This window comes from Saccopteryx leptura, chromosome 5, assembly GCF_036850995.1.
Source record: "Saccopteryx leptura isolate mSacLep1 chromosome 5, mSacLep1_pri_phased_curated, whole genome shotgun sequence".
In the NCBI taxonomy this organism is placed as follows: Eukaryota; Metazoa; Chordata; class Mammalia; order Chiroptera; family Emballonuridae; genus Saccopteryx; species Saccopteryx leptura.
The window spans coordinates 51,937,829-51,964,603 of record NC_089507.1 but is presented as its reverse complement, the minus strand read 5'-3'; the positions used below and the strand labels follow the sequence as shown (position 1 = coordinate 51,964,603).

Genomic DNA, 26,775 nt, shown 5'->3' with positions numbered 1-26,775 from the left:
ATAGTATGTTTTGATATGGGCTTATCTTGTCTGGGACTGTCTGTGCTTCCTGGATTTGTATGTCTATTTCCTTCACAGGTTAAGGAAGTTTTCTATCATTATTTTTTCAAATAGGTTTTTAATTACTTGCTTTCTCTCTTTTTGTCTGCTACCCTTATGATGCAAATATTGGTACATTAGAAGCAGTCCCAGAGGCTCCTTATTCTATCCTCATCTTTTAGCTTTTTTTAATCTTATGCTGTTCTGATTGCGTGTTTTTGGTTTCTTTATATTCCAACTCACTGATTTGATCCTCTGTTTTAGCTACTCTACTTTTGATTTTCTATAATTTAGTCTTCATTTCAGTTAGTGTACTCTTAATTTCTGACTGGTTCTCTTTTATGGCTTCTATGTCCTTTTTTATGCTATTAAAGTTTTCACTAAATTTCTTGAGCATCCTTAGACCATTGTTTTGAACTCTGGATCTGGTGGTTTGCTTGTCTCCATTTTATTTAGTTCTTTTTCTGAAGATGTCTCTTGTTCTTTCATTTCAGACCTGTTTCTTTGTCTCCTTATTTTGGCTGCCTTTCTGTGTTTGTTTCTATGTATTAGGTAGAGTTGTTACATCTCCTGGACTTGGTAAAGTGACCTTATGTAGTAGGTGTCCTGTAGAGCCTGGTCACCCAACCTGGGCACTCCAGGTATGCTTCTTTGTGTGGACTATGTACACCCTCTTGTTGTAGTTGAGCCCACTGCAACTACAGAGGTAGAGCTATTGTGCATGGGCCAACCTCATGGAGTAGGACTTATTTCAAGGGGATTTTAGAGTTAGAGCCCACTGAATCTGCCCCTTTAGTGTGCCTCCTAGAGATGGTTAGGATGTAATGTTGTGTGATCTGAAGTTGTTCACTGTATACAATGGCTCTGGGGCCTCCTCTAGCGGGAGGTATAAGGTCAGCCGTGGCCTGTGCCCTGCCCTGGCCCACCTGGCATGACCTACAGAGAAATCTACAGAAGGCTGTTACTTGTGCTGAGGTTGGAGGTACCCAGGAAAGGCTAAGCTGCCAACTGGGGACGGTTGCTGTTTGTGCCAGTCCTGGGGCCACTTAGCAAGAGTATAAGGTGTGCAAAGGTCAAATACTGCTTGTCTGAGAGATTTTAGGAAAATACAGAGCATGAGATAAAAGAGGCATTTGTATGGAAAGACTACTAGAAATACTTAGGTAGGCCTGTAGGTTGGGTGGGGCAGGATCTCACCAGGGTGGAGCAAACAGTGTTAGGCAGAAGAGAGCTCAGCAAAGGAACAATGGTCTCCATCGGCACTTCTGTCTGGAAGAAAACTGCTCTTCCAGCTTTTGTGTTGATGCCAAACAATTCGGTTCCTCTCCTTTTGTCCCTGGTGCTTTTCAAGTTGTTGCCCCAGCACTGGAGCTCAGAGTGAGTAAGTCAAGTAAATTTGTGCTCGGTTCCTTAAAGAAAAATGCTTGGGACTCCAGTAGCCTACATTTCACTTAGCCATAGTCCCTGCTGGTTTCCACAGTCAGAAATCATGGGGAGGACTCTTTCCAGCACTGAAACCCTGGACTGGGAGGCCTCACTCTTCAACTGGGGACCCTCACAATTTTTAACCACCACACATGAGTATAGGACCAGCTCATTCTGTGTTTTTACCCCTGCTACCAGTCTCCATATAACTTTTTCTTTATATCCTAAATCACAAGATTTGAGTTTAGCTAGACTTTAGGTATTCTCAATGATGGTTTTTCTGTAATTTAGTTGTAATTGTTATTTATTTTTTAAATACCTATTTAGTCATGAATTTTTTATTTAACATTAAAATGTATAATAATAGCTGTGTAATTTTATAATCTTTAAAACACATAGTTGGTATTGCCTATATGTAACTAAATAAGAATAAATTCACATATCTTTCTAATTTTAGTTCTTATTAAATCAACATATTCCAATTGAGCCTCATTGAAATTTGGATCAATTGCATTTCCCACAGTTTGTTCAGACATTTCTGTAATTTCCTTGGAAAAAGAAGGGGTTTGAGATCTAGCTTAAAATTCTAATAGAAACCTCAGTACCCCTGAGATTCTTTGGCATCTTTCCTGAGCTGGTCATAAAGTGTGTGTGGGCTGGAGACAAAGAAGTCTTAAACAATACCTATGTAGTATGAAACACAGGAGTAGCCAATGTCTTATGCTACCAAGAAAGCTAGAGATTTTTGTTTACCTTAATGTTTAAGGTTTTTTAATAATTAGATTTCCTCAATAATGCTTTCAGGCCAGGTGCTAGATACTTAGAAACATTAATAAATTCTTGTTGACTAACTGATTAATTGATACCATATTAAGACTAGGAAATGCTCATTAAGCATAATTTGAATCATGCAATAGACTTTATTTATACGAATAAAATACCTGAGAATTCAATTTGGAAAACAAAATGAAGTAGTACTAAATTATAACTCATGGAATAAATTAATATCCATAAGTACATGCTGAGATAAATAAATGGTTGAATAAATAATAAGTTCAGGAGAATAGATTGATGCTCTTGTACAGAAAAATTCAAACTAATTATGTGTAACTTCCATCCTGACTCTTAAGATTGGGACTCACATAGTGACTTATTTCTAAAGAGTATGAAAAGGGTTAAGGTTGAGATGGGAAGGAAGAATAACTTTACAGTTAAGAAACCTGGCAAACGCTACCGCAGCTTCTTAACTTCATCAGTGATAAGACATGTTTAGAGTAGAGATCTTTGATATATGATGAAAATGGCTCTTTACCTCAATAGCCTTTTTCTCAAACACCTGTAACCATTGTAAAACCATGGAGAAAATATCAGAAAACCCAAAGTGAAGAAAAATATGCAAAATATCTGACCAGTATGCATGTCTTGTCAAAATCATTAAAAACAACAAATATCTGAGAAACTGTCACAATCAGAAGGAATCTAAAGACACATGACTCATAAATGTCACTTGGCAACTTGGATGAGATTTTGGAACAAAAAAAATACATTAAATAAAAATGTAAAATTCTAATAAAGTATAACTTTAGTGAATAATAATGTAATGATATTAGTAAATTAGTGTGTAAGAAAATACACCATGGTAATGTAAGGTGGATAGCAGGGGAAAATAGATGCAGAACATACAAAAACGTCTGCAATATTCCTGAAGTTATTGTTTTTCTGCAAAGGACCAGATAGTCAATATTTCTAATTTTACAGACTATATGGTCATTGTTGAAATTACTCAACTGTGTAATTAACTTGAAAACAGCATGGACAACAACACAAAAATGAATGGGTATGTCACTTTGTTCAAATAAAAATTTATTTATATAAGGCAGTTCCATTTTTAATTTTTTGAGGAACCTCCATATTATTTTCCATTGTGGCTGCATCAACCTGCATTTCCACAGTCAGTGCCTGAAGGTTCCCTGTATATCCTCACCAACACTTGTTTGTTCATTTATTGATGATAACCATTCTGACAGTTGTGAGGTGGATTCTCATTGTGGTTTTAATTTGCATTTTTCTGACAGTATAGATAGATGTAGAGAGTATTATGCTAAGTGAAATGAGTCAGCCAGAGAAAGACATATACCATACAAATTCACTTACATATGGAATCTAAAGAACAAAATTAACAAACTGATCTGTGCCAGAGGTATGGAGAGTGTGGGAGACTGAGTGAAAAAGGTAAAGGGATTAAGAAGTACAGATTGATAATTATAAAATAGTCAGGGGCAATGATGGGATTCAAATAACTTAGCAACAGATTTAATACTTAAATAAGAACAATAAAAGAGGTATACAAAACTAGACTGTTGTAAGAAAGTTTTAAAATATCAATGAAAAAATATTAAATAATACCTGACAAAAATAATAAAACTGTTATTTAAGTTATTTCCATACTGCTTCTTGATTGGCATTCTCAAGTATAATTTTTTTCACCTATGGATGGAATGAACATTACTACAGGTGCTTAGAATATGCTGTTGCACTATGGCCAGTTGGCTCAGCAGTAGAGTGTCTGACCCAGTGTGTGGATGTCCTGGTTCTTCACCCCTTCCCCTCTCCCCTCCTTCCCTTTCCCTCTCTCTCTCTCTCTCTCTCTCTCTCTCTCTCTCTCTCTCTCTCTCTTTCCTTCCTGAAGCCATGCAGCCATGGCTTCATTGGAACATTGGCCCTGGACACTTAGAATGGCTCCATTGCTTTGCCTCAGGTGGTAAAATAGCTTGGTTGCTGAGCAATGAAGCAATGCCCCAGATGGGCAGAGCATCGCCCCTTAGAGGGCTTATTGGAGGTGTCCCTGTCAGGATGTATGTGGGAATTTATCTCTCTGCCACCCTATTTCTCACTTAAGAAAATAAAAAAGAATATGGTTGCATCGATGAACATTAAAAAGAGTAAGGAAACCCCTGGCCTGTTGGCTCAGTGGTAGAGTGCCAGCTCTGCGTGTAAGATTTTGCAACCATCTGCTTCCCCACCCCTCCACCTATCTCTCTCTCTCTCTCTCTCTCTCTCTCTCTCTTCCCCTCCTGCAGCCATGTGGAATGGTTTGAGCAAAGTAGGCCCAAGGCATTGAGGATGGCTCCATGGCCTCACCTCAGGGACTAAAATAGCTCAGTTACCAAGCAAAGGAGCAGTAGCCCAGATGGGCAGAGTATCACCTGGTAGGGGACTTGCTGAGTGGATCCTGGTCAGGGTGCATGCAGGAGTCTGTCCCTCTGCCCTCCCCACCTCTTGCTTAATAATAATAAAAAAATAGAGCAAGGAATGTAAATTTGTGATTTCCACATTGGATGGCTGCTCAAGTGCCCACCTTAGATAACCCTGATTACAAGTGCCATTTTAACAATCAATTTGCTAAACTCAGGAAAAAATTAGGTATCAGTTCTGCCAGACCAGTGCAATCTGGCTGAATCCCAACACTGGTCATGCGAATATAAAATATAGCATAGAGACTATAGTCAATTAACATTGTAATAACTATGTCTGGTGCCATGGGGAACCACTTTGTAAAGTATATAACTGTGCAACTACTCAACCTTGCCCATCGTAACACTCAGGACATATATTCTTGGCAGGAATAGAACAGAAGAATATGCTGTGGTTCTCAGAGTATCCAAAGGCATGCAATATTAGCCTGGCCCAACTGTTTGGTGTTGTCAAATCTGATCATTTGGCTAAATTGGTTCTGCCCTGTGTTTTTACCAGAATGTCACCATCTCTATCTTTATAATTAATAAGTATTTTGTGGGAAGATAACCTGAGAATATTACTCACACCTCTGTATTTAACATCCATTCACCATTTAGCCTGAATCACTCATCATAAAATAATAATTGCAGATTCTATCAATGGCGTTTCCATTTTTATCAACCTTAACTTATTAAATGGCATTATATTATAAGAAACAACTTTTGTTTTTTTCTATTTATTTATTCATATCAATATAAACTCATAGATTCCTATTTAATTCAAAAGCCATAATATATCATACCATAATATATTGTCTTTATCTGGCCAGTAGGAGTCTCTCCAAACAAGTCTTTTGTCTTTCAGATACTTCTTTATCATATCTTAATAACTTCCTATTTTAGGGCTTCTCATGTATTTTCCTTGTCTCTGCCCTGGGACTATCTTTTTTCCAAGAAACTCAAGTTCTTTTTAGTAGAGGATAACATTTAGAAATCAAGACCTGTGTACTTTGTGTGCTCATTGTTACTAAGCTATCATTGTTTTTAAGGCTTCTTAATGGACAGCTATCCCATTCTCTGTTTCTCAATTTCTGTCTCTCTCAATATGAAACTAATCCATTATGGAACTATATATTGCAAATACTAAGTGTATTTCCCCAGAGCATACAAATCAATTACAAAGAGAGAAATGGTGACATTAAGATGTAGAACCTATCAGAACCCAGCTTGACCAATCAACCAAGAATAATACTTATTTGTCTCTCTTCACAACAAATAAAATTAACCTCCAAGAAAGGAAGAAAATTTGTTTCTCTCATTGATAAAAAAGTACATAGAACAGAGATTTGTATATATTAGGTACTCATAAATATTTAATAAATTAATGAATGTTTACTCATGTACATATGTACATTTTGTGCTACTTACAAAAACTTAAAAAAATTTCTTACTTATCAACTGAAAATGTGATTTTTAATTTATTTCAACTCTTGAAATAATTAACATTACTTTTAACTGAACTATTTAGTACTTTTGTCTAAATCTCCAAAAATCAAGACCAAAGTTGTATATAGCAAAAGATTTATTGTACACATTTTAGAACAACCATTCATAGAAAATATATTAAACTAGTCTCTAAATTAGAAATTATTTTAGGGAAGTCTATGAAAAAAATTTTATTAGTCAGATTAATCAGCTTTACTAAAGAAACAAAAGAAAATAATCTCAAATCTATCATACTTACAACAACGGGTTTTTCCTTGCTCACGTTACTTTTAGCCTGTGGTTCCAGGCTTTAGAGAGGCTGAGACTGTGATGCATGTGTTTTTCATTCTGGGATTCAAGTTTAAGGAGAAGCCGATTTGCAGGACATATTCATTCTCAAGTTAGACAAAATAAATCAATCAACACATAAAGAGATCCACTGTAAAATGAAATGTCTCTTAAAGCATCATTGGTGTTTTCTCACTTCTGTTACATTTAATGGATCAAAGATATTGTAGCCAAGTTCAGAGTCATTGGGCAGAAGAGTACATATTCTTTCACAGGCAGTGACAGAGCGTGAACATTTTCAACATTAATATAATCGGCTCCTATGGTCGTTTCCTACAATTTTACAGCATTTCATAATCAGGACTGCTGAAAATTTGCAGGAAAAAATACATTATCAAGAATTCAAACACTTCTTAGTTTCATTGTTATTCCCATGTCACACCTGAAACTCAGTTAATTATTTATTTTGTTTTTATAAATATTTTGAATTCATGATATAGTAATCACATTAAGTCCTATGAGAATCCCAATGTTTGGTCAAAATATCAGAACATTAGAGACTCTTGGGCCGTGGTGAAAACATCAGATTGATCCACATCTTATAAAGATCACTCATAGTATATACCGCTAATGCTAGTATAGTTATAAGAAACTAGAAATTCATGCTTTGAAATATCTTTCCCTTAGATTCAGTCTTGTCAGAACCAGGATAGTGTTGAAGAAATGCATTAATGCGATAGTCCTCTGAAACTCGTAGTCTTATGCTGTGAAAAATCATCTTTAGACTAAAATATATCTTTCCATTTATTAATCTTGACTTATGTCTAATTTGTGTTCTGAAACTTTGCAAATTTATTTCTAAGAGGATATTTATTTATAATATATATATATCTTTACAGAAAAATAAAACATTTCACTAATCATATGACAATAATAAGTAGGATTTGCTTAGAGTATTCCCTTTGAAACACCAGGCAAGCGCTGGATGTCATTAGTTTACCCTGTCAGGCTCATTCTCTACTTTTTCTCATCCAGCTCTATGCCCCGGGGACTAATGTGTACGGATTACGTCAACAGAATTCTAAGACACCCAGTCTCTATTTGGCAGGAGATCTGAAGGAAGGGGAAAGCAAAGTCAAGTTGATTATTTCCCTGGCTCTTTCCCATGAAATCAAATTAAGTGGACTGAATACTTCAGTCAAATTAACCGGAAGGGTCTTAACTCTTATTTCCTTTGTTTTCATTATAATGTACTTTTTTCAGCTATATCTACTGCTCTAAAGCTGTATTCCTGTATTGCATTTTTTTCTAGCACATAAATCTTCAATCTCCTGCAAGAGGCAGAAATGGGGCCTCCTGAGAGCCTGAGGATTATTTCCTGGTCACAAGGCACATGGAGAGGCCAACTAGGAATAGTTTTCTTTGTTTTTCAGACTAATCTTTAAAAATATCTAGTTGCCTCCAGTTGTTTTGCCTACGTATAATTCTGCAGCATGACTTTAGGTTGTTTCTTTATTTCTTCTCTGAAGCAAATATCCAGAAAAATAAAAAAACAACCCTTACTCTATATTTTCCCATTGATTTCAAAGAAAATATCGGTTTGGGATGTTTTCAAAAGATGATAACATAAATATTTACATCTCCATATTTTGTTGAATGAAAGGTTTCAAATTCTATTTGTGTGCTTCTCATGTTATTGTACAGATTGATAAACTCAAAGATTTTAAAAACTTTACCCTTTCTCAGCATTGTGAGTTTAGGGTTAAAAGAAAAAAAAAGAACTACATCAGAAAATACTTGAGTCAGATAGAAAATGACAAGTGTCAAACCAGTTTTTCTATTTCAGAACAGGCATTTTTACCACAGCCACCACTGTTACTAGATAACTAAGAAAGGTGATGTACAGACCTGTCTCTGGACGGTCTATAGATTATTTAAGATGTAGAATGTGCTCCAATGTGTTTGACTGCATTTTTTCCGTTTTGTTCCTAACAGGGAGCATGCTCTTGCCTTTCTAACTTGCCCATACAGTCCTAGAGGTACAGATAAACAGATAAACACCTTTAAGTGAAGGTTTCTAATATGCATATTGGAGCCATCTGTGTTTTGTTTGGCTTTTACAGTTGAAACCAGAAGCAAAAGTAAAAGTAAACGTAAAAAGCCTTCATTTACTATATTAATTATTTGATGGCAGTTAATTCTAGAGGCTTTCCATGGGCTCTTTGTTTCATTCTGTTTCCTCCCACAAGAAACAGCAAAAAGCCTTCCCTAAAACCTTTAATGTTTAAAACAGCCATAGACTTTGAACAGTTTAATCATTAATTTGATATCGCTCTACAGACTTTGTCTTTTGCTTTCTTAATGCATAAAACAGATTATCTTGGTTGACTGAAACACCGTGGAGTAAAACATCCATTAACGAACTACTCTAGAAACAAAATTGGACATCCAGCTCCTCAAGACAAGTACCTGGTAAGTGATTTACCAATTCTTTTAACATGCCCATGTTTTGTATAAAGCTCAAATCACAATTGAAAGATTAGAGAATGCAAAATAGAAAATTCTCTTACGAGTGGTTTACCTTAAAAAGGGAATTGTTTGAGAATTATTAGATCAAGATTTCTTATCATAAATAGACAGGATTATTTTTCATATTTAAAATTGTGTTGAGGTCGTGTACACTACTAATTTCAAGTTTTTAAAACTGGACACCTTTTTAAAAGCTTAGAAGGTCTTCTACCTTCTCAGTATTTCTATTTAGTTTAAAGGAATATTCTTGTATGATCTGATGTTAGGATGAGTTCTTAAAAGTTTTATGTGTAGGAACATGAAAATCAGATCTCTCACCAAAAGTAGTGTTCAGAAGTCTGCTTTTGTGCGCTTTTCAAAATTCCCTAAAACAATGTATTGTACAGATGCTAGATAAATGCATTTTCCACTGATGAATGCTTTATTTCCTATTTCAAAACTATTTTGTCTATATGGAATATTTTTCACTAAAATATGTATTCAAATCTTTTAATCATTAAATCAGAGAACCACTATTAATTACTTCCTCAAGGATTTTGAAACAAGATTTGAGCTTTTTTTTTTCCCCCATGCAGTCTCCAGCTGTCACTTTTATGAATAACTGCTTCAAGGTAGTCTTGTTTATATCTCTTTGTATTTTCCCTTGAGTGTATTATCAAAACAATATTCTAAGAACACATCAGTACAGAAAGCTCTGATAAATAAAAAGTCATGAAATATGATTATTTTATTATTATAATAAAGATACTTAACATATAACAACAAATAAAAATGAACTTAATATATTTTAAACTTAAATATTTTAAATTAAAATTCTGCTAAGTCAGTATGTCAATATTTAGGTTAATGCCTGTGACCAGTCAATATAATTTTTCTCCCAATGGATAAATGCTTCACAATTACTGTCATTATTTTTTAAAATCTCACTGTTTTCCTCAGATACATGAAAATTTAAATATTTGACATTTATAAGTCAGTGTTCTGAAATGTTCCAAAGTTATATATATTTTTAAATGATTTGTAGATGTGTTAGCTATCAACATGTTTAAAGCTATACTGGACTTTAAAATCATTACATATTCAATTTAAAATTCAGATTATATTATATATAGTTGAATACTTATGCTGTCATACCATATTTAAATTTCCCAGATAAACTAAAAGAAGCTTTTATGTGATATAAAACAGTACATTTTGGGTCACTGGTCCCATTAAATATTTTATGGTGGCCCACAGAATTAAAAGAGTATTTTTAATGTCAATTCAATTCTTTGTTCTCTCTAGAATGTTATCAAATTTAATATTTGTTCATTGTATCACAGAGCAATGTTCCCTGTGGTTCTGAAACGTGATACAAGTAACATTGAAAGAGTCTTTGAAACTGAGTTCAAAAGTTAGTAAGAGATAGCTTTCAAAAGTCTTTATAAATCTGTAGTATTTTCATAAGCCTATGGCCTAATGGCGAAGGGATTATGACCAGGCAGAATACAAGATGTTCATCTAAAAAACACAAGTGAGTTTAAGCAGGTAGTTATCACTTCCATGAAGAATTGAAAAGCAGCTTTATTAAGCTTCACAATGTACGCATCTCATCCCATCTTATCTCTCACCACATCCTGAGAATAGATTTTAAAGAGTAAGAGTGGAGATAACATTAATCCTTTATAGAGAAGAGAAACTGATTGTTAGGGAAAAGCTTTGGTGATCAGCGATATGACACCAGGGATTTCTAGGTATGATTCAGCTCACATTGGATCACTTTGCCCTTGGAAACATGGAATTAAAACTAACCCTCACTCTAGTTTTCTCAAGTTACCAAACTTAACAATGAATGATTTTGCTTTACATAAATACCACAATTTCTGAAAGACTCTGCATTTTGTCTCTTATCCTCAAAAGAAATTCATTCTATAAAAGTTACTGTACTCATAGAAGTTTAAGATGGACAAGGAAGAAGAAAACATATTCTATAAAAGAATAATAAAATACCTCTAAAAATAATCTTATCTTGGTTTAAAATCAAAACTGAATAAATATACTCATATATGCATATGTGTATATATATGTATCCATACATATATAAAAATTTATTTATTTATTTATTTATTTATTTATTTTGCATTTTTCCGAAGCTGGAAATGGGGATGCAGTCAGACAGACTCCTGCATGCGCCCAACCGGGATCCACTCGGCATGCCCACCAGGGGGTGATGCTCTGCCCCTCTGGGGCATCACTCTGTTGCATCCAGAGCCATCCTAGCACCTGAGGCAGAGGCCACAGAGCCATCCTCAGTGCCTGGGCCATCTTTGCTCCAATGGAGCCTTGGCTGCGGGAGGGGAAGAGAGAGACAGAGAGGAAGGACAGGGGGAGGCATGGAGAAGCAGATGGGTGCTTCTCCTGTGTGCCCTGGCTGGGAATCAAACCTGGGACTCCTGCATGCCAGGCCGATGCTCTACCACTGAGCCAACTGGCCAGGACCTATATATAAAATTTTTTAAAGTTTGAGTTAAGAAACAGATAACAGATATAGGGAAAAGAGGCAACAACATAAGATAGAATCAAAACAAAAGGGGTTAAGTGGAAAAAGGTGAATCTATAATAATAAATATTATATTACATAATAAAGGCAAAATAGTAAAAATTTTATTCTTTAAAGAGTATATGTTCAAAGTAAAAACAAAAATTCATATAATGCATGTTAAAATTTTGGGGAGAAATTAGTAGAAACAAGCAGAGGAATATCTTACACAATAATAATATATTTAACAGATTAAATTTTAAAACATTTTAAAGGTTTAAAATATATTAATATTGACAAACTTACAGCAAACATCATACTCAATAGGCAAAACCCAATACCACTTCCCTTAAGATCAGAAACTAGACAGGGATATTGACTTTCCCTACTCTTACTCAACATAGTACTGGAAGTCTATATGCTGTACATATAGAACCCTAAAGACTCTACCAAAAACTATAAGTGAATTCAGTAAAGTAGCAGAATACAAACTAAATATCCAGAAATCAGTTACATTTTTACCCTTTGAGTAGTATGAACATTCATGTATGACCTCATGCCTCCTGACCATCCAGAATATGATCAATTTATTTTAATAATGTGTAAGGCAACATTAAAAAAAGGCAAATGTATGTTCTTCTTGTTTTCATAATTTAGTTATCAAACAAACATGATTTTAAGTTAATAAAACTGGAACTAATTTTATTAAAAAAAAACCCCTCACTCTCAAGGGTCAGCAAGCATGAAAAAAAAACTCACTAGTCAAAAGGTCAATACACTAATAACTATCAGAAAGGGAAACTAAAAAAAAAAACCCATTTATAATTACCTCAAAAAATAAAAATAAAATACCTAATAAATTTAACCAAAAATGTAAATGACCTTACTCAAAAAATTATAAGACACTAAAGAAAGGAACTGAAGAAGATACAACTAACTGGAAGCATATATCATGTTCACGGACAAGAAGAATTAACATCATTAAAATGTCCATATCACCTAAAGCAATCTATAGATTCAATGCAATTCTTATTTCATAGAACTAGAACCAATATTCCAAAAATTTATATAGAAATGCAAAAAACCCCAAATATCCATAGCAATCTTGATAAAGAACAAAGATGAAAGAATCATACTACCTGATATCAAACTAAACTAAAAGGCCATAGGATTCAAAACAGCATGTACAGATAACAGGACAGCAAATTCTAGAGGGAAGCGGGGAGGGTGTTAGAAGGAGGAGGGCAAAAAAGGTGTAATGGGGGACACGGGGGGTGGGGGTCAGGGTGTTATATTGAGTGAGATACTTGAATCCATGTTAACACAATAAATTCAAATTAATAAAAATTAAAAAATCACAGCAAGGTACTCACATAAAAACAGACACATCAATTAAAGGAACAAAATAGAGAGCCAAGAAATAAACCCAGACTTTTATAGACAGTTATTATTTGACAAACCATCAACCAAATGAAAAGACAGCTCACTGATGGGCAGACATATCTGTCAATGATATCTCTGATAAAGGATTAATATACAAAATTTATAAAGAACTTATATAAAACTGAACACCAAAAAAATAAACAATCCAACTAAAAAATGAGCAAAGGACCTGAATAGACACTACTCCAAAAAGGACATACAGATGAACAATAGACATGTAAAAAGATGCTCAATATCATTAATCATCAGAGAAATGCAAATGAAAACCACAATGAGGTATCACCTCACATCTGTCAGAATTGTTATCATCAATAAATCAACAAACAACAAGTGTTGGCAAGGTTGTAGAGAAAAGGGAACACATTGTACAGTGTTGGTGGCAAGGCAGATTGGTGCAATTACAGTGGAAAACAGTACAGAATTTCCTCAAAAAAATTAAAAAAAAAGCATCATCTTATGACCCAGCAATTGCACTTCTGGGAATATAGCCAAAGAAACCTGAAACATTATTTTGAAAGAAAGGCAGGTTGCAAGGTGAGGTAAAAAGATAAAGGGACTAAGCAAAAAAATAAAAAATAAAAATAAAAAAAGAAAAGAAAAAATAAAAGAAAGAAAGAAAGAAGGAAGGAAGGAAAAATTCAAAGACACAGACAACATTATGTTGATTACCACAGGGAAATGGGGGTGGAGGGAGGAGAGAGGTAGAAGAAGTAAATGAGGGATAAATGGTAAATGGTGATGGAAAGACATTTGACTTTGGCTGGTGAACACATAATAAAATATGCAGATGAGGTATTATAAAATTGTACACCTGAAATATATAATTTTATTAACCAGTATGACCTTATTAAAGTCAATAAAAATGAAAAAAATAAAAAAAAACAAAAATGTTGTATAGGCATATATAAATGCCATATTTATGCTTATATTACCAATAACTGATACAACTTGCACCAAAATTATCATGTATTGGTACAAGAAAATCATCATCAAATCCAAAATGTAAAATTTGTAATGCTTGCCTTCTCTAGACCAGCAAATGAACGTTGAAAATTTAATTAAAAATTGTTGCAAAGTGTGATTATTTAGAAAAACTAAAGCCAAACCAAATATATTTTCTTTAAAATAATCTGTTGGGTCAGCAGTCACCATATAATTAAACACAATTATGTAGTAAAATAAAAACTGGAAATATTAAAATCTCCTGGGTTTGGCCGAAGTTGTGATTAGTTGCAAATTTCAAACCTTAAACACTTTCATATTGTGTGAAAAAATGTTTTTAAATTATTTAAGTAAAGAAGATAAAAAAGAATAAGGCGGTTTCAGAACCCATATAACTGGTTATGACTTTTTACTTGATTATGTATATTTTTTTTGACTTTGAAAAATGCTCATAACTTCTCTAAGACCCAGTTGTGTTTTTTTCTTTAAGATAAGGATAAATAATATTTATCTCAAAAATTACTATAAAGTTAAATATTATTATAGTTATTTTTATTATTAGTATTTTATTAACCTTTATCCTGAATCAAGCATTTTTCTAAGTACTGTGCTCATTTCATTCTCACAATAATTCAAAGTAGTGGGACATAATTCCCATTTTATAGATGAGGACATTTTACAGAAGATTATTTAAAATCACACTTGATAGGTCCTTTTGAAAACATAGTCCAATCCATAGTAGGTACTCCATGTTTATTTCTCCATCTATCTACCCTTGCCTACTTTTGATTTTAGTAAAACAAGAAACTTTCACTGTCTTGCAACCAACTCTGCAGGATATTGTCTATTTCTCAATCTCCTACTTAAATCTGCAGGTAAAATCCTACAGTACTGTAGTGATAGGAAACCAAATCATTACAGAAAGCAGCAAAGACAAATTTCTGAAAGGAAAACACACACACACACAATTATGTTTTCAATAGAGATACATATTTATTATCTTATTTCTAATATGTATATATTTTATTTGAGCTGACAAGCAAGGACCGTTATAAAGCAGAGTTGTTTATGCTTTTAGGAACTGAGATGATGATATCACCAATGTCTTCCATTGCTATGGTACTGGAAAGCTGTTTTTTGGATTGTATTAGGCCCTTGGGATCCTAAATTAACTATTTACCAACAAATACCTATGTTAAAAGACCCTAACAATGAAATACTGCCTAAGAGCAAATGACATCCAGTACTTCCAAACTCTGTACAATTATGTATTGTCTAAGGATAACAAAGAACAAGGTATATTTAACTAACATTAGAATTTCTAAATGAGATGCAGGAGACAGATAAGTGCAATTATCTCCTCTTAAAGGCTAAAGTTTCCAAGCACTTATAGGATTAATGATTTGCTCAGGACTGAATATAAGGCAGAGATTAAATATAAAAACTTAAACCCATTATTGTTTTTAATGTGGAACTGAATGAAAGATAGAGGATAATAGTTCTCCAGGTGAAAGAGAATGCTTTTTTCTTCTGATTTGAGGCAGTGCTCTAATTAAATCAAGTGCAACCTTTTAGATTAGGATGTTATAAATGGTGATAATATGATCCTTTAAGTAGTACTTAAGCTAAATAGAGCAATTTTTACATGCCAGACAGCATGCTGCATCTTTATACACATTAAATTATTTCATTTATGAGATTATAATAATGACAATGACACAGTGACAATGAGTCTTATGATTTTGGATACTGTTAAAAGAAACAATTCTGTGCTCAAAAAATAACAAGAACAACTCCTCGTCCCAAAGCTACATAGTTGGAAAGTTTTTGACATGTCTAACAGTGACCTTTCCAGCAACAAAGCCAAGTGCTTTTCACCATTAGGTTACATCCCAGGATGTGAAACCTGATTTTACATTTATAAGTATTTTGTAGTTGGGCAAGTTACATTAATTCTAAAAATGTCTAATGATAAAATGTATCTCAAAACTATTTTAGGTAGAATTAGAAATATATGATATGGAAATTATAATGCCTATAAGTGTTCAACAAATATTAACCTTCACAGCCTATGCCTTAGTATTACTCAGTATTATTTTAGCCAACTTAATTTGATTATGGAATATGAAGTAAGATTGTTTAGAAGATACAGCTGGTAGGAAATGAACATAGCCTCATTTCTAGGTATGCAGAGAACAAATAAAATGCAACAGTCAAAAACAAAGAAATTAAAACAATTATTTCAGGATAACTACCATAGGCCCAGTGAAAAGTACAAAATAGCATTTTATTACTTTTGAGTTTTTATAATTGAGAAGATTTTTTAAATGTCTTCTTGAAGTTTTTATAAAAGTGAAGCAGTATCTTAATGGGATATTTCAGTGATAAAAAGAGTATTCCGTTCAACCGCTCATTCCTTTCTTTAGCTTTTACATAGTTAAAATGAAGCTAATAAAATCTGTTCTGGCTAGGTCAAGACTCTGTTAATACCAAAATATCACTTTCTAGGAGAATAATGTATTATCAGTTTAATATTCAACTTTACTTAATGATTAAGGCAAATCATAACTTTAGGTACAATATTTCATTATTTTAAATCACCAATGGGCATAAGACTCAATAGTTTCATTAAGGTAAATGTGTGTTAACATTGACTTTAACAACATGAAGGATATTAAAGTGTGTCCAAGTTCTACAGTTATCCTCTAGAGGAAGTTGTATTGCAAGGGGCATGTTCAGAGAAGTAAACAAAAGATGCCTAAGTGACACAATCATCTTTTACAGCATTTCCTGTGCTTTTACCAACTCAGTTTCTCTCATATTGTGTTGTTATACACCACTCAAGGGTTTCATCCTTTTAATGATTTTTTGGCTCTGTTTCTTATCTTGAGGATATATATTCATTAAAGCTCTCAGAAGTTTAAAGGTAAGTTAAATTTGACTGCATTTCTTCCATGAATACTTTTGGGTATTTTAGGAGTAATAATGTTAATTAAAAATATTGAACTCATGCAAAATTTAAATACACTGATGTGATTAGTTACTCTTTAATAGATGAGCTAAAATAACCAGATGTTGGCAGAAACAGCTATTCCAAAAGTTATGTTAAATTCAATTGAATTAAAATATTTTATTACACAGTTCTCACATATAAAACAAGGTTAAAAACATATAATTTGTTCCTTTAGAAATAATTCCAAATAAAATTTTATATTATCATCCTAAATATATGAATATCAAATGAAAAATATTATTAAAACAAGTCATTAGTATGAACTAGACTTTCTAAAAGTCATTTCATGTGCATTGTAATAAATTAAATCTCCATATATTTATAAAGTACCTTACTATTACAAAAGAATATTGTTTCGCTTTATTTTTTCTACCTAGAATATGCTTTTGCATCTCTAAGTAACCAACTTTATTGCCAAAATCAAATCACACACCATCTGTACCAGGTCTGACAACCACCTTGACATTTCTATTGTGTTGTCTGTATTGAAATTTATCTTTTCTGAGTTTATATTCAGAAGGAAGTATAGAAAAGTAATTAATATTGCTAACTCTGTTGTCAGACTCTCTGTGTTCAAATCCAGTCCTGACACTCACTGCTGATGTGACCTGGGCAAGTTAGTTAAGCTTTCTTTATGTTAATTTTCCCTTTGATAAAATGGGGATAATAGAATTTAAATTAGAAAACTTTTATGAGGATTAAATAACAACACATGCACTAGAAATGGGGGGGCGGTGTATGTGTGTGTTTTAAATAATGATTTAAAATGTCAACTTTTTCTTGATTGGGTCTATGACCTACTGATACTTCTCAGTATATCCCTAAGTATTAAGTTGTTACTTTAAATTATACTGGTAATATAAAATAAATCAATCCCTAATTATTCCACCTTGAGTATTAAGGAAGCTTCATTTTGTTTCAATACACATTTATTAACTTCAATAATAATGGCCTCCTGGGACAAGGAACCTAAGTTCTAATCAAGAAACCAGATATTGTGAACTGATAACAATACAGTAAGAATGAATAAAGTGATATCAGTATAGTCAAGATATGAAAATGGAGAAGAGAGGGTAACTACTTTTGTTTTGAGGTTAAGAAGAAGATTTTTCAGAGGATATATAATTTGTACAAGATTTTGAGAAACAAGCAGGATTCTTCCAGATAGCCAAAAGAAGAGTATCAGCTCAAAGACAGAAGCATGCTGTTGCAAGAGTGAGATGTGAAGGGGTGCATGCTTTTTTTTTAATCGTCTTGTGCTAGAGGCTAAAGTCTAAGTGTGAGATAAACAGAGAAAGAGTCATAGAAGTTTAAAGTTTAAAAACCATGGTGAAGCTCTTTAAACTTTACCCTTTCAACGATGCGGTTTTGTTCAGGTTTGCTCAGGTTTTAGAGATATATTGCTGAAGTTGGCAGGGAGAAGAGAGAAAATGAGCTTGGAGATAAAGGGACTAATTTTAAGATCATTTTGCTATAGTACAGGGTTTACAGTGATAAGGACATAAATTAAGGCATACCTGTATTTTTCTGAGTAATAATAATAATTATAGTATTACTAATGGTTACCTTTATCAAATATACACCATGTTTTATCAATATACATGTTACATCCATCATTTTATTTCTCTACCATAATGGCTGCATTAAGTTAGTAAATCATTACTTGCATTTTAAGATTAGAAAATTGAATTCCAGAGTTACATTGGTAGGGAATGACAGATTTAGCATATTAATTATAAATCTAGAGACCCTATGGTCTTAACTACTCAGCTAGTTCAAGAAGAAAAGTTGCTTTTCCCGGGGACACTTGAAAAAAGAATCTGATGTGTGTGTGAGTCGATTGGATTTGGGAAAATCAATGAGAAGACAGAATCTAAAATGACTTTCAGATATTTCTGACTTGAGTGGTGAGGTGAATGTGGTATCACCCAATTATAAAATATATACATAGGAACTCTATGACAAAAACTGTTTACTGAAGAGCAAGGCTTCTGAGTTAAATTTTTCATTATTAAATTTGAGATGTCTAAAGCACATCTGGGAAAAGATAGTCAGTAGCAGTTGTTTATATAGGTCTCAAACTCAGAATAAGCTAATGATAAATTTACCTTTTAACAAGTGGTTGTTAATACCATGGAAAAGATAAGAGAGTCAAGTAGGTACTTTGGGACTACAAAGAAAAAACTAACAATTCTGTCCTAAATATATCTTTAGGAAACTGAGAATTAAAGATATAGAAGATCAATCAGAATGTGGTAACATTCAAGAGAGCTTCAGAAGAATAAGTGGTTAAAAATATAAATATATAAGTGAAATAAAATGTGGACTTAATTACATTATGTTTGAACATTGCAAGAACATTAGCAAGTAATGAGAATTATATATGTTTACACTCATCCTTTCTTAGCCTTTTCACAGATTTCCATATTAGTTTGATCATGTTATTCTTGTTTAAAATCTTAAATAACCCTCAATTTCCTCATTAATGATAAACTGTGGAGCACAACATTCAGAGCCGTCCACAATAGGGACAATTTTCCAGCCATGCCTTTCATTACCCCCCACACAGCAAATGTTATGTAGGCAAAGGCTTTTCTGTCTTTTACCTGGTCAACTGTTGGCACATAGTTGATACAATTGATATTGTTGAAGGAATCAATAAATGCATGAGATATTCTTCTGAAAATAAGAAAACTTTCAGTCAGCATGATCCACTCACCTTCTTCTAAATTTCACATACATTTCTTCTCCTTTATGTTTATGCATTATGCACTTTCATAAATAATCATAACATCTATTCTTGTCAAACTCTTATACCGGAACCCAAATGCTATTACTATTCTCCAGGTCTTTCTTAATAGCTCCAGTCAGATGCCATTCTTTTTTGAATAGCAATCAAAGATTCTATTTTAGGATACTTATATTTATTCAGCTTTGGTATATAAACATTTTTATCTTCAAGAATTTATTAATATAAGAATTTATTTTAAAAAGTAATATTTTAATCGACTATCCAAAGGATGTGGAGATGTTTTCTCTAAATCTATGTACTCTGATTGACCAGTATCACCCTGTTAAATATAATTGTCTAAATAAAAGAACTTAAAAAATATCTGTGCATGTATTAGTGCATTGCATATAGTAGGTACTTCAAGAACTATTGACTATAATACATATAAAATATTTTAAAGCTTGTAATAAAGTCAATGTATTGATATATAACTTCAATGTAAATTTACCATGAAAAATAATCTGATTCATTTCAGTGTATTTCATCTATTGGGTTTAGATGTTTTAGTGTCATAACATAGACCATAACCTAATTCCCATGGTAGCCAACCCATGATTCAGTATCCAAAAATACAAATTTATAGAAAGATAGATTTGGAAGTGCTTTCAGAGTTAATACATTTTAATTTTCTCATTTTATAGATGAGAAATGTAAGGTCATAGAGGTGAGCTGAAATACATATCATTCTATAAGAAAACTATGTCCACATGGGGAGTGCAAATATGGCTAACCAGAGAGATGAAGTAAAGCCAGCTTCAACTGTGCAGGCAAGAAACGTTTCTGTTTCTACCATACTTTTGAGATAATATATTGGGTAAAGATACTATATTGAGTAATGATATAAAGTATGTAACTTAAAATATATTTATTTGACATATACATATTTTAGACTGTCAGAAGCTATGTCTATCATTTGGAAGAGCAAATCTCATTTTAGAAAATTACTTTTCATTTCTCATAACTTAATTATCTTTAAATTAGCACAAGATATGTTAGAACTCAGAGTGAGTGGTTTTATGTTGTGGTAGTGTGTTTTCTAAAGAATTTTAATTAAGTTAGGGCCTAAATAGGAGAGTGGGAAAAGCAGGTTTGGTTGCATGGGAATGACCTCAGTTTTAAACATTTTGAATTTACAAAACAGTTGACACATAAAGATTGGTGTCAGGTAAGTCTTTGTCAGGCTGGTAATATTGTCACTATATGTATAAATCAGCAATATAGATTGTGTTTAAAATTTTGAATTGGATAAAATTCCTGAAGGAAAATTCATAGAGTACATAAAAATCCTGAAGCTACATGTGAGGCTTATCAGTTTTATGATATGAATATTCCATTCATTTATCTATCCTTTATGTATGAATTACAGTTATCATTTTTTCCTTATCATTTAACTCTTCATTCTTTACAATGTTTTTTTTTTCTTGATACTTATCTTTTTTAATATCTATTCTTTATCAAATTCCACATTGACTGTAAGCTCTCTAAGAGTAAGTATTTTGTCTTAGAATTTTCCTGTACTATCCATAATATGTTCAGCTACACTGGAGTAAAAAAAAGAAAAAAGAAAAGCAAAAAGAAAGAAAAATAACCCCACAAACAACATTAACAAATCAATGGCTTAACATAATAAAGAATTATTTTTACCTGTCGCTGTCTGAAGAAACGTGAAGACTGTGACAGGTAAAATAGCCAACTGAACACAGAAACTACAAGGGCTCCAGGGCATTGGAGAGCAGACTGGGGGGTAGAGAAAAGTTTTTACATCACCCACAGCCCAGCCACCAGAACTCAGTCCTTGCTCCCAAATTAATTTCAATGGAAAGTGAAAAATACAGCCTTTGTGCTCAGAAAGACATAAAGGTGTGGTAAATATGCAGCACTTTCTGTCCCAGCTCCTGCTCTATCACCAGTGCCCAGCATACTGTCTGGTACCCGGTAGCTCCCACCAAATACTATTAAATAAATATGTCAGGATTTGTTATTTAGAAAAAGGAAAGGGGAAGAAGCAACCTCTGTGAACTTTCTGAATTCAGGCTTTCTTTTCACAGGCAGATATCCATAAAATTTATAAATTAACAGGAAATAGTAACATTTTAATACAATTAACTCATAGTGTAATGCTGTCTTAAATTTACTTTTGAGTTATAACAAACACTAGAATCAACTTAGTTCCTACTGGTAGTGAAACTTTATGGTATTTATAAAGCCCAATATTTTTGGTAAAAGTGAACAAAACCAAAAACAAACTAATACAACCAGTATCTAATTATATACTCCTCCCCCAGTGACACCCAGGAACATCCCAGAAGCAGTAGTACCCTGCAACTTCATAGCACTTTAAAATAAAAAGTATTTCATTAGATAGGATAAGGGTCGAGTAGGAAAGACCTTAAAAAATAAAAAAAAAAAAGAAGATAAGAAATTGCACATTGGAAAAGGTACAATTAAATTATGTTATTGACTATAGAGACTTCTGATTTTAATTACTGAAGGAATTTTCAGCAGTTACTAGAGGGCCTCAAGAAGTCTTTTAAATCTGAGATTGTCAGATTGTTTCATTTTTCTAGAACTGTAGAGAAAGAAAAATAACCATTTTTCTAGAACTGTAGAGAAAGAAAAATAGCTCGTGATAAATTGGGAAACAACATGTTCTGGAGTAGGACTGAGGGATATATTTCAAGGTTTTTCACTTTTTACATAGAACAGCTAAAGAGGAATAGGAGTGCCTTCATTAGAGCCTTGCTCAGAATATAAGATGACATACATTGTCACTAATGTTAAAAAGTTTATCAGAGCAATGTAGTATTTCCAACGCTACACTTACATCGAGTTCTTCTAGACCCTCTCCATGCCTTATTCTGTGGTTTGTTTGTAGATAATTTAGAATGGTTTACCAGTCCAGCCAGTAATTTAAGGGAGGGAAGTACTAAGTTAGGCCACTTCTGTTTTATAGTTAAGACAATTCAGTGCAGTTATGGGGATTATTCAGATATTCCCATTGCAATGAATTGGCAGCACTGTGGTTAAGATACTTTCTTCTAACTCCAAAGTCCAATAACTTTATTATATATCCCACAAATCTTTGCCCGAGGAAAAGTTGTATATAGCTCAACACACACACACAAAGAGTATTGATGATATGATCATATAAATGGCACACAGGAAAGAAATTGTGCAAGACCTCATTAGTTTTTATAATACTTTTTCTTCTGCTGCTGATTCATAATGCACAGTACCGTGATATGAGGCTGCTTAGATCTAGAGGAAGGAAGTATTATTTTTTTAAAATAAAATTTCATTTATTTTTTAGTTTGATAAATATTATTAAAACAAAGACTTTTTAACCTGTGCCTCTTTGTACAAAATCTAGTCTCTTGAAAATGGACAACCAGCTGGATGTCTTCAGAAGAGAGTTAGTGGATGTTCAGGGTGTCCCTCTCTTTTGGAGCATTGCTGAGGAGTGGTCTCAGGTGGAGTCATTTGAAACCCGACCAGATGACCTTTTGATCGCCACCTACCCCAAATCTGGTAAGATCTTTTCATTTGTTTGAACAGTTGACCCTTGAACAACATGAATTTGAACTGCATGGTTATAATTATTTACAAATTTAAAAGAGAAATAAATATACAGATGACCATCCATGTCTCTAGGTTGTGCATCAGCAAATTAAAACCAACCACAGATGGAAATTTATTTTTGATCCTGAGATGGGAATCTGTAGATGTAGAGGACTGACTGTATGCCTGAGACATGAGCATCCAGGGATCTTGGTATCTACAAGGATCCTGAAACCAACTTCTTGTGAATACAAAGAGGGATGTCTGTAGTGGAGCTTTTGGGCAGTCAAAAGTTAGGGTAGGCAGCCCTAACCACCACATTGTTCAAGGGTCAACTGTGCTTGCTGATGAGCTATTGATCTATGTGTGTAAGCCCACTGATCGGCAGATCACTTGTCAGGGTACCACTATAACAGTTGCTGAGATAATTTTGTCTCAAATTAGACAAACTCACTTCCTATTATGAAAAGCTTGCAATTAAATGAAGGCTCTATCTGAAGAAAATTAATGCTGTTGTATGTTATTTTTAAGTTCAAATAATATTATGAAAATTGCACATACAAATTATTTTGGTACATAAAATATGAATATATAAATATTCTATACATTTTAATGTTTAAATATTTTCTTCATTTTAATATTTAAAAATATTTTGTGAAATATTATTACTTTAAATATGTTTTATAAACATATTTAGAAACACTTTGTTATAAATTTAAACAACTGCTGACTTTAGTATACAATCTCAGAAAAGAGAATTTAAGATGACTCGCTAAGAATCAATGACTTTTATTTCTTCATCTTTTTTTTTTCTTTTTTCTTTTTTTGTATTTTTCTGAAGTTGGAAACGGGGAGGCAGACAGACTCCTGCATGCACTCTACTGGGATCCACCCGGCATGCCCACCAGGGGATGATGCTCTGCCCATCTGGGGCGTTGCTCTGTTGCGACCAGAGCCATTCTAGCGCCTGAGGCAGAGGCCATGAGGCCAATCTCAGCGCCTGGGCCAACTTTGCTCCAATGGAGCCTTGGTTGCGGGAGGGGAAGAGAGACAGAGAAGAAGGAGAGGGGGAGGGGTGGAGAAGCAGATGGGCGCTTCTTCTGTGTGCCCTGGCCGGGAATTGAACCCGGGACTCCTGCACGCCAGGCCAACGCTCTACCACTGAGCCAACCGGCCAGGGCCTATTTCTTCATCTTTTTATGACAGAGTCTTCCACTTTCCTCAGTGATAGATGTACAGACAAATATTAGAGATGAGGCTCTCTTTCACCTTTTATCAAAGTAATCTACTTGAGCCCAGGATCAATCTAATTACTAAACTCTCTATTGTCAACTTTTTTTTTATATTATTGCCTCATTTCTTAACAATAATAAGAAAAAGACATTTTTATATTATATGGTAAATATTAAAACCACTTCAAAGAAATATGTAACAAATCCTGGCAGGAAAGCTCTTAATTTTAGGGGATTCTACTGTGCCAACATTACAAACATTGCCTGGGAACAATGGGTCTTATCAGAAAGTAAACAAATGTATTATACAGATTTTTGTAGCTACTAAAATCAAGCTTGTTTTGGCAAAAGCTTATTTTTCTTTCTTTTCTTACTACTTGCATTGTTCTTTGAGTAGCTCCTTACACCAAATTATTTAGGATCAAAACTACTTTGCATTTTCTTGTTGAGACACAAGTTTAGAAAAGAGAGGGCAATCTCTGGGAATGTACATGCTCTTTTGTTTTTGCTATTTTGATATATTTACAGATAGGAAATGATTAAAATAATCTTTGGAAGATATCATTATACAAATGTTTTATCTACAAAGGTGCTCTTTGAAGTTGAATTTTTTTCTGACATACTAAATGTTAGATAGGTAGATGACTACACATAAATTAATCATATGCTCTCTTTGGTCACTATTTTCTTTTATTTTGTTCCAAGTTAAAATCCAAGTTAATTAACTCTTTATATAAGCTAAACCATGGTTTTTCTTTTTCTTTTCAAAACTCATGGGTAATAAACATTTTCAATTTAAAGTGTATCTAAACTGTCATTTTTTGGGGTCAGATTTCAAGTGCCACAATTTTAATCACCCACTGATAGATAATAAAATGTGTTATATTTAGGTCTTTTTGTTGTTGTTGTTCTACGAATCATTGCTTAAGCTGAATGAAGCCAGATCAGGCAAAAAATTATTCAAGTATAATATTGATTTGACCCATCTTCTTCTTAGCACTGTAACTGAATTAGAAGTATGGAGATGAGAGTCTTGTACTCATGATTTAGAAACAAGGAGTAAATAAAAATGAGGTCCAGCCCTGGCCGGTTGGCTCAGCGGTAGAGCGTTGGCGGGGCGTGCGGGGGACCCGGGTTCGATTCCCGGCCAGGGCACATAGGAGAAGCGCCCATTTGCTTCTCCACCCCCCCTCCTTCCTCTCTGTCTCTCTCTTCCCCTCCCGCAGCCAAGGCTCCATTGGAGCAAAGATGGCCCGGGCGCTGGGGATGGCTCCTTGGCCTCTGCCCCAGGAGCTAGAGTGGCTCTGGTTGCAGCAGAGCGACACCCCGGAGGGGCAGAGCATCGCCCCCTGGTGGGCAGAGCGTCGCCCCTGGTGGGCGTGCCGGGTGAATCCCGTGGGGCGCATGCGGGAGTCTGTCTGACTGTCTCTCCCCGTTTCCAGATTCAGAAAAATACAAAAAAATAAAATAAAAAAATAAGCCCCAAAGTACTCTAATATCTGAAACCAATTCAAAGGTGTCTTCATGTGCAGATCATTCTTCAAAAATTTTGCTGTTTGCATAGACTAATTATGTAATTAATTTTTTTAGTTTTCACCCATGATTATTCAATTTAGATACTGTCATACACATTTGGTAATGAGAAAGAAGATGGGAACAGTTAAAAATATATTTTCCTTCTATGTCTTATAATCACTTTTTTAACAGTACATTAATAATCTGATCATCCAGTGACAGGAAATTAAGTAGACCATATGCTCATGTACATTAGATCCATTTCTCAAAGGCTGTTGAAACACAATTTTGTAAAGATCAGAGTGGCTTGATCCACTGTTCTCTAACAGGATATATTGTCTTTGATTTGTTAGTGACACACTGGTCACCACAGATAACATCACAAAGTTCTCTTTGTTTCCCTTCACCCCTTTGTTTCTCTTCACTCCTCCACCAAATGTTGAACATTTTTACCCCAAGTACCCTTCAGTCCCAAATAATAATAGCTTTTTGAGATTAATAGAAAATTTAAAAAATGGTATTCAGACTCATTTATATTATTGGCTGCTCCCCTCATCTCTCCCACACAGAAAGGTGAGCTATCATTACTTACATAATGTCTCTTTTATACCTTATATTTTACTTCCTTTTCAAGTTTTATGTTTATGATGGTTTTAATTAAATTTTACACACAAACACAGTACTCAAGACATATAAGGATGTCTACTGGGAAAATGAAGAAAAGAGAAAAAGAATGAATACAGAGAGCATACTTTTGTTTT

The 26,775-nt window shown here is 33.7% G+C and overlaps 1 protein-coding gene across 3 annotated transcripts in view; it reads left to right on the top strand.

Annotated features, from left to right (window-relative positions):
* The first annotated feature begins 8,788 nt into the window (after window positions 1-8,788).
* LOC136406075 (sulfotransferase 1 family member D1) overlaps window positions 8,789-26,775 on the top strand; it is a 45,572-nt gene continuing 27,585 nt past the window's right edge. Inside the window, exons 1-3 of one of the 3 annotated variants that reach the window (XM_066385875.1) lie at window positions 8,833-8,945; window positions 20,351-20,476; window positions 23,080-23,237. In XM_066385875.1, the coding sequence (XP_066241972.1) occupies window positions 23,090-23,237 (148 nt within the window). In that variant the 5' untranslated portion in view covers window positions 8,833-8,945; window positions 20,351-20,476; window positions 23,080-23,089. Of the gene's footprint in view, window positions 8,946-20,350; window positions 20,477-22,857; window positions 22,981-23,079; window positions 23,238-26,775 lie in introns of those variants that run through there. The other 2 variants (XM_066385874.1, XM_066385873.1) reach the window with 2 other exon arrangements.